Source organism: Gigantopelta aegis, chromosome 12 (assembly GCF_016097555.1).
Source record: "Gigantopelta aegis isolate Gae_Host chromosome 12, Gae_host_genome, whole genome shotgun sequence".
NCBI lineage: Eukaryota > Metazoa > Mollusca > Gastropoda > Neomphalida > Peltospiridae > Gigantopelta > Gigantopelta aegis.
The window spans coordinates 40607572-40616731 of record NC_054710.1 but is presented as its reverse complement, the minus strand read 5'-3'; the positions used below and the strand labels follow the sequence as shown (position 1 = coordinate 40616731).

The 9160-nt window shown below is 40.5% G+C and overlaps 1 protein-coding gene across 1 annotated transcript; it reads left to right on the top strand.

Annotated features, from left to right (window-relative positions):
- Positions 1 to 6291: 6291 nt before the first annotated feature.
- LOC121386517 (telomerase Cajal body protein 1-like) lies at positions 6292 to 8418 on the top strand. The gene is made up of 2 exons (XM_041517447.1): positions 6292 to 6558; positions 7568 to 8418. The coding sequence occupies exons 1-2, from the start codon at positions 6422 to 6424 to the stop codon at positions 7722 to 7724; spliced, it is 294 nt and encodes a 97-aa protein (XP_041373381.1). The 5' UTR covers positions 6292 to 6421; the 3' UTR covers positions 7725 to 8418.
- Positions 8419 to 9160: the final 742 nt, after the last annotated feature.

The following is a 9160-nucleotide window of genomic DNA, read 5'->3' as shown; positions in this document are numbered from 1 at the left end:
GTCGCGCGTCTGGTTGTAGTGGAATTTAAATGCACGTGCTCATCGCTGGAAGCAATCAATTTTTTATTTATTTCGAAACCAATATTTAATAGCAGCATTACTTGAGATTACGCATCCATAGCATGTAGGAAATGTACTGACGTCAGAGGTTGGCGAATGAAGTACGAAGGGTTAAATTGATTGATTGTTTTATGACCTAGTACACGGGGTGGGGGGGGGGGGGGGGGGGGGGGTTGGGCAGGGCAGTGTTTATACTCGAGGGTTTGCAATGTATGTCAGTTGTCAGAGAGATAGGCAAATACGTATTTGTTTTATGATATCGGAGCACGGTTCAAAGTTAAAACCACAGTTATTTGGAAGGAGGAACGAAATAAGGAAGGAAGGAATGGAGGAAGGAAGGAAGGGATAGTGAGAGAAAAAACCCGCCGCAAGTACTCAATGAGCTACTCTTTCTGATTAGCAGCAATAGATCTTTTATATGCAGAACCCTCAGACAGGATGATATATATATGTCGACCTTTGTTAAGCCAGTTATGGAACACTGGCTTGAACAAAAAATAACCCACTGTCTGGTCCTTATCCTTAACCATATGTCTGATGCCATATAACCGTAATTAAAATGTGCTCAGTGCGTCGTAAAATAATAAAAAAAAAAATTCCTTCCTCATTCTCTCCCTCTTTCTTCTTCTGTTCTTCTTTCTTATTCTTGTTCTCCTTTTCTTCTTTTTTCTTCTCCTTCTTTTCGTCTCTTTCTTCTTCTTTTTTTTTTTTTTTTTTTTTTTTTTTTTTCTTTTCTTTTTTCTTCTTCTTTTTTTCTTTTTCTTTTTCTTCTTTTTTTCTTCTTCTTCTATACTTCATCTGCTTCTTCTTCTCCTTCAGGGACGGGACGTAGCCTAGTGGTAAGGCGCTCGCTTGATGCGCGGTCGGTTTGGGATCGATCCCTGTCGCTGAGCATATTGGGCTATTTCTCGTCCCAGCCAGTGCACCACGATTGGTATATCAAAGGCCGTGGTATGTACTACCCTGTCTGTGGGATGGTGCATATAAAAGATCTCTTGTTGCTAATCGAAAAGAGTCGCCCATGAAGTGGCAACAGCGGGTTTCCTCTCTCAATATCTGTGTGGTCCATAGCCATAGTAATTAAAATGTGTTGAGTGCGTCGTAAATATTTCCTTACTTCCTTCTTCTCCTTCAAATCTTCTTCTCTTCTTTTATTCTGTTCTTGTTCTTCAATTCTTCTTCTGTTCTTCTGTTCTTCTTCTTCTTCTTCTTCTGTTCTTCTATTCTGTTCTTCTGTTGTTCGTCTTCATCCTACTTCAAACTGAGTCCATCGAAACGATCGATCCTACGACTGATCGTAAGTGAAGCGATCGCGCTCTATCAGTGACTGCACAGCACCCCGCTGTCGTGTTGCACGAGTCAGATTGGTTGGAGTCGATCTAAATTGTCTGATTGGATTTCTGAACGTTCGTCAAGCACAAGGTAGAGACTATCTTTTTTTTCTGTCCTATCCATTAAATTCCAATATCGGCTCCTGAAATATCTCAGGCTTTTTAGACGGCTTTATCGCCACGACCATTAGCTGGCCAAACAATATCTGATGTTTTCAGTCGGCAAATCACTGGACAGCTTCTGTTTAGCTTCTTTTTTTCTTTAAAAAACAAAAAAAACAAACCCTGTCATATCCTTAAACGCTGGAAGGGCGTTAATGGAGATGAGAGATGGATTAGCAGGTGATCGAAAAAGTTTGTTTTGTTTAATGACACAACTAGAGATAAAGAAAGGAAAGGAATGTTTGTTTAACGACTCTTTGGTGCATTTTAAGCTGTGACTATTTTGGTGTCTTGTAATTGTGGTTATTTCGATATTTGGTTCTGAGACGGGGGTAGAGAGAGAGAGAGAGAGAGAGAGAGAGAGAGAGAGAGAGAGAGAGAGAGAGAGAGAGAGAGAGAGAGAGAGAGAGAGAGAGAGAGAGAGCTAAATATATAAATAGGACTGAAACAGGGGGACATATAGAGAAGAAACCGTCTGAAACCAAAGTTACTATGTTACTGCTATCGAAAGAACGGCAGTCTTTTATATACGAACTTTCCCATAAACAGAATATTGCACACCACGGACTTTGATATACCAGTCGTGGAACACTGGTTGGAACTGAGAAAAACAGTCCGTCGAGGGTTTATCGGACCTTAGGCGAGCGCTCTAACACTAAGCTACAATCCTCCCCACATTACGTCCAGGTTTCTCATTGAATATTCATGACGTACGGCACGCCGACTGTTACTGAACACGGGGAGTGGAATGTAACCCAGTGGTAGAGCACCCGCTTGATGCGCGGTCGGTTTGGGATCGATCCCCGTCAGAGTGAAAATAAATGCTTATATAATGTATGTTCGCATTGGTGTATGTTGTTAGTGCCAACGAGAACCCGTTCTATTGGCAATCTTCATTTGAAGTTGGGCAATTTAGTATGGGTTTCAATGGCAGATGGCATCTGTGTAGTGAGACCATAATGTAAAACATGAAATTACTGTTTATCAGCCAGGTGCTGTCATAAACTGAGACGGAAATGTTCTCAATTTTGGAGTGAAAATAAATTCTTATATAATGTATGTTCGCAATGGTGTATGTTGTTAGTGTCCCGTTCTATTGGTAATCATTTGAAGTTGGACATTTTAACATGGATTTCAGTGGCAGGTGACATCTGTGTAGTGAGACCTTAAGGCTAGTATCTACTGGTGTAACGACTCAGTCGTTTAGTAATTAGGTCACTACACCGACTTCTCCCTCACTAACTACTAACAATTAAACTAAACACTAACCCACTGTCCTGGGCAGATAGCTAAGATGTGTGCCCAGGACAGCGTGTTGGAACCTTAATTGGATATAAGTACAAAAATACCGTCAAAGCTGGCTCATTTCATTCATCTTTCTCATCTATCACCTTCTGGCTTTCATTCTCATTATCTTAAAGGGACATTCGTGAGTTTGCTGCAATTTTTAAGATGTTATCGACTAACAGAGACTTTTTAACGATTGTAATTACATATCAAATATATTTTTCTACATAAAATATTAGTGGCTGTATATTAAACGTGTTTCTGATCGTTCTAATATTTGTACTAGGTTAAATTTCATTTTACTTAAATTATTTGAAGACAAAATCCAGTTTGGGCTTCTTACAAATATTAAGACGACCAGAAACACATTGAATATACAGATACTGATATTCTAAACAAGAGAATATATTTAACATGTAAGTTTAATCGTAGAAATATTTTATTAATCGGAAACATCTTACAATGCAGCAAACTCAGAAATGTCCCTTTAATATTTAAACAAAACTTACCAATTTCTTCCACGATTTCAATCTGTTTCGACCCTTTTTGTCTGCTTCCCCAGGCTCTGTCTTCTGAGCTGTCCACACCATCACCTACCTGTCTCAACTTCCTCCACGGGTGCAGTCTCTGTGTATTTCCCTGCACCCACCTGGCATCCACGTCCTCTGCCGCTAATAAAGTTGGGGCCTAATTCACAAAGGTCTCTTAGGCTCTGCTAGACAACAAAGCATCTTCTTTGCAAGTCTTTTTTGCATTGCACTGCGAGATCGCAAAGTTGCGAGAGTTTAGTGAATTAGGCCCCTGGTCTGACTAACGACCGCCTGGAGTAGGGGAGCTTTGTAGGTGGTTACAAGTGCCTCTTACCAATACCAGAAGTAACTACTGAACACTCTCCGAAGTGGTCAGACTAACGACCGCCTGGAGTAGGGGAGCTTTGTAGGTGGTTACAAGTGCCTCTTACCAATACCAGAAGTAACTACTGAACACTCTCCGAAGTGGTCAGACTAACGACCGGCTGGAGTAGGGGAGCTTTGTAGGTGGTTACAAGTGCCTCTTACCAATACCAGAAGTAACTACTGAACACTCTCCGAAGTGGTCAGACTAACGACCGCCTGGAGTACGGGAGCTTTGTAGGTGGTTACAAGTGCCTCTTACCAATACCAGAAGTAACTACTGAACACTCTCCGAAGTGGTCAGACTAACGACCGCCTGGAGTAGGGGAGCTTTGCAGGTAGTTACAAGTGCCTCTTACCAATACCAGAAGTAACTACTGAACACTCTCCGAAGTGGTCAGACTAACGACCGCCTGGAGTAGGGGAGCTTTGCAGGTGGTTACAAGTGCCTCTTACCAATACCAGAAGTAACTACTGAACACTCTCCGAAGTGGTCAGACTAACGACCGCCTGGAGTACGGGAGCTTTGTAGGTGGTTACAAGTGCCTCTTACCAATACCAGAAGTAAACTACTGAACACTCTCCGAAGTGGTCAGACTAACGACCGCCTGGAGTAGGGGAGCTTTGCAGGTAGTTACAAGTGCCTCTTACCAATACCAGAAGTAACTACTGAACACTCTCCGAAGTGGTCAGACTAACGACCGCCTGGAGTAGGGGAGCTTTGCAGGTGGTTACAAGTGCCTCTTACCAATACCAGAAGTAACTACTGAACACTCTCCGAAGTGGTCAGACTAACGACCGCCTGGAGTAGGGGAGCTTTGTAGGTGGTTACAAGTGCCTCTTACCAATACCAGAAGTAACTACTGAACACTCTCCGAAGTGGTCAGACTAACGACCGCCTGGAGTAGGGGAGCTTTGCAGGTAGTTACAAGTGCCTCTTACCAATACCAGAAGTAACTACTGAACACTCTCCGAAGTGGTCAGACTAACGACCGCCTGGAGTAGGGGAGCTTTGCAGGTGGTTACAAGTGCCTCTTACCAATACCAGAAGTAACTACTGAACACTCTCCGAAGTGGTCAGACTAACGACCGCCTGGAGAAGGGGAGCTTTGCAGTTAGTTACAAGTGCCTCTTACCAATACCAGAAGTAACTACTGAACACTCTCCGAAGTGTTCAGACTAACGACCGGCTGGAGTAGGGGAGCTTTGTAGGTGGTTACAAGTACCTCTTACCAATACCAGAAGTAACTACTGAACACTCTCCGAAGTGGTCAGACTAACGACCGGCTGGAGTAGGGGAGCTTTGCAGGTAGTTACAAGTGCCTCTTACCAATACCAGAAGTAACTACTGAACACTCTCCGAAGTGGTCAGACTAACGACCGCCTGGAGTAGGGGAGCTTTGTAGGTGGTTACAAGTGCCTCTTACCAATACCAGAAGTAACTACTGAACACTCTCCGAAGTGGTCAGACTAACGACCGCCTGGAGTAGGGGAGCTTTGCAGGTAGTTACAAGTGCCTCTTACCAATACCAGAAGTAACTACTGAATACTCTCCGAAGTGGTCAGACTAACGACCGCCTGGAGTAGGGGAGCTTTGCAGGTGGTTACAAGTGCCTCTTACCAATACCAGAAGTAACTACTGAACACTCTCCGAAGTGGTCAGACTAACGACCGCCTGGAGTACGGGAGCTTTGTAGGTGGTTACAAGTGCCTCTTACCAATACCAGAAGTAACTACTGAACACTCTCCGAAGTGGTCAGACTAACGACCGCCTGGAGTAGGGGAGCTTTGCAGGTAGTTACAAGTGCCTCTTACCAATACCAGAAGTAACTACTGAACACTCTCCGAAGTGGTCAGACTAACGACCGGCTGGAGAAGGGGAGCTTTGCAGTTAGTTACAAGTGCCTCTTACCAATACCAGAAGTAACTACTGAACACTCTCCGAAGTGTTCAGACTAACGACCGGCTGGAGTAGGGGAGCTTTGTAGGTGGTTACAAGTACCTCTTACCAATACCAGAAGTAACTACTGAACACTCTCCGAAGTGGTCAGACTAACGACCGCCGGTAGATGGGGAGTTAGTAGGTGGTTACAAGTGCCTCTTAACAATGTCAGAAGTAACTACTGAACACTCTCCGAAGTGGTCAGACTACCCACAGATAAAAGCTGATGGGAAAATGGCAGGTGTGTGGCACGGATAGCCACAAGAGACCAGCACCTGTCACAGTTGGAGAGACAAGGACTGGGATGTGGAGATGGACAGCAAAAGAAGTTGAAAGATAGGAGGAGTTGTCAGATAGGGAAGAAATGGGATAGAATTGAATGGAGAGAAAGGAAAGGGGGCAGTGGGATAAAAAATATAATAATAATAAAATGTTTAATTATTTTTATAATTATAATAATAACAAATTGCCCTTGAATGGAGAGAAAGGAAAGGGGGCAGTGGGATAAAAAAAAAAAAATAATAATAATAATAAAATGTTTAATTATTTTTATTATTATTATAATAATAATAATAATAATAACAAATTGCCCTTGAATGGAGAGAAAGGAAAGGGGGCAGTGGGATAAAAAAAATATAATAATAATAAAACAAAATTTAAATTATTTTGCCCAAAATCTTATTTAATTTTCACTGCTTGATTGTTGTTGTTGTTTTTTCTTTTTTCCCAGTTCGGGTCGCTTTCTAATGTCGGGTAACAACAGCGGTGACGTTACGGTGTGGGACACGATCGAGCCACCGAAGAAAGTGTTCTCCAATACTGACCCCGCTCTGGAGCCCATCCTGACACACAAGGCACACGAGGACGCTGTCAATGGAATCAGGTATACGCTCATATACATACAGACTACCACAAATGGCTGTTAGATACCGTTTGAAGAGTCCATGAATTTAGAAGATATGAAAAGCTGTTGGGCCCGGTAGGGGACATGTATTGCTTCAGCTGTGCTCTCAGAATGTGTGTTTATGGTGCATATTCTTACACTTTTATTCCTCATTTTAATCTACTACCCTCCGTCATATTTTTCTCTGCCATTTTTATTAATTAAAATCATTTATTTAGATTTTACGTTATTTAGATTTGATTGTTTACATGATCCATTTCCATACATCCGAAATGTTTCTGGTCATTCGATCTGGTGTTTCTTATACCACAAAATACATTGTTAATGTTTTCAGAAATGCACATACCTCTGAGAAGTAACAGTCTTATTTTCAAGGGTATTTTCCTGTTTCAATGTCACAAGCTCTGTTTTTTCACTCTATTATAACTTTATTCAAATGCATTACAAGTTTATAGATTAACTAAACTTTGTGTTCATTTTCATGGTTAAAACTAGGGTCTGTGAGTTTAATATAGCAAACTTTTAAAATTTTCCTACAATTCCAGTCTGTTTCGGCCCTGTTCTGTCTTGTTTTCTAGACTGTCCATACACCAACCTACATGTCTCAGTTTCCTCTGCCATCCTCATCCTCTTTACCAATGGCAATTTTGTTTTCCTGCTGGATAAAAAGACTAAAAGTATACAATGCCATGTAGTTTTGGTTTCAGTTAGGCATTTTTGGTTTTTAAAAATTACTGATTTAGAAGTTTTGAAAGGTAGCTCAAAATTGCTGTCTGTGAGCATTTTGTCTATGTCAAAAACCTTTCAAAATTGATATAAATAATGAGTTCTTTTTCCGTATGTAATCAGTAATCAGTAACATTTGCCAACTGATAATTACATGTAGGTTTTGTTTTCAAAATTTATTGACTTTTGTTTAAAAACGTTTTTAAAAGTAAAAAAAGAGAGTAAAACATCAATAATTACAAGTACACATTTTTAATTTTAGTGTTCATCCAAGTCTTCCTCTGTTTGCAACATCATCTGGGCAACGTCATTTCACCCTCCAAGGCGACAGCAGTGACTCTGATACCGAGGAGAGCGGCATAACATCCGCTACAAACCGCTATGATAACAGTTTGCGTATTTGGTCCTGTAACTCATGATCAAGGCCATGTATTTCTTCTTCTCACTATTCCAACCAGTTCCCCATGACTAGTATTTCAAATTGCCTAGCAAGTTGTGAGTGATGGAAAATGAATAATTTTCTTTAAAATTCATAACTTTATTATACTGATGTGGTGTTATAAATGGGCTATTTCTCGTTCCAGCCAGTGCACCACTACTGGTATATCAACGGTTGTGGTATGTGCTGTCATGTCCGTGGGATGGTAAATATAAAAGATTCCTTGCTACTACTAAAAAAAAAGTGGCGGGTTTCATCCATTGTTCTGTTCGCATGACAGTTACGCAACTTTGAAATCACGAGAACCACCAATCGGTTATGTGGTGAACAACTTTATTTTAAAATTAAAAGTTCCATATATCGGTAATGAAAGTGAATATTTTTGAACCACCAATGTAACACAGAACCATAGTTGAAGTGTTTTAGGCCTAACTCATTGGTTTCGAGAACTATATTCACGTAACCAAACAATCGGTTACCTAAGTAAAACTCACGTGAACTGACTTCTGGTTACCTAAGATTTTGAAATATTGTCCTCTGGGTTTCCTCACTAAGACTACATGTCAAAATTACCAACTGTTTGACATCCAAGAGTTGTGAAAATGGTGGCATCCATGTCAGTATTTTCTACTTTGTGCGCAAAGTAAGAATATTTAATAAATACATATATAATATCTAAGTTGTTTGTTTTACTGTTAGTAGTTAATGAAACGGCATTCCCATATAAATTGCATGGGTGTTATGCCACTGAAAATTTCAGGCTGGACAGAATGTTTTATAATGTATAATTGTAGCTATTATGTGTAAATAACATCAAGTAAAATGGCGGTCTGGGATCGATTCCCGTCGATGGGCCCATTGGGCTATTTCTCGCTCCAACCAGTGCACCACAACTGGTATATCAAAGACTGTGGTAAGTACTATCCTTTCTGCGGGATGGTGCATATAAAAGATTCCTTGCTACTAATCGAAAAGAGTAGCCCATGAAGTTGTGACAGCGGGTTTCTTCTGTCAATATCTGTGTGTGGTCTTTAAGATATGAAATGGAATTCAAAGGAGAGAAAGAAATGGGGCAGTGGGATAATAATAATAATAATAATAATAATAATAATAATAATAATAAAAACAGATTATATATATATATATACTTCCTCATTCCTCCTAACAAATAAAAAATATATTTCTTCGGGTTAGGGTAGGGTTAGGGTTAAATACATTTTGTTCTATAAAACCAACATAATGTTTATATTTCGTAATGCAATATTGATACGTTTTGCCTTTTAAAAATTAGATTTTTTGCATATCCTGTGTAAAGTTTGTCCGGTGCTTTTGGACGAGACTTGGCACAGAGGACAGAATGTGGCATTATGGGTCTAAACAGTCGTCGGTTCATTTCGTCATAATACGTCCTGTGAG

What these genes read in the sequence shown, in the direction of transcription:
- LOC121386517 (XM_041517447.1), top strand. Translation starts at nt 6,422, where the DNA reads ATGTCGGGTAACAACAGCGGTGACGTTACGGTGTGGGACACGATCGAG. An exon ending in GACGCTGTCAATGGAATCAG is followed by an intron (nt 6,559 to 7,567) that starts GTATACGCTCAT and finishes TTTTAATTTTAG; the next exon opens with TGTTCATCCAAGTCTTCCTC.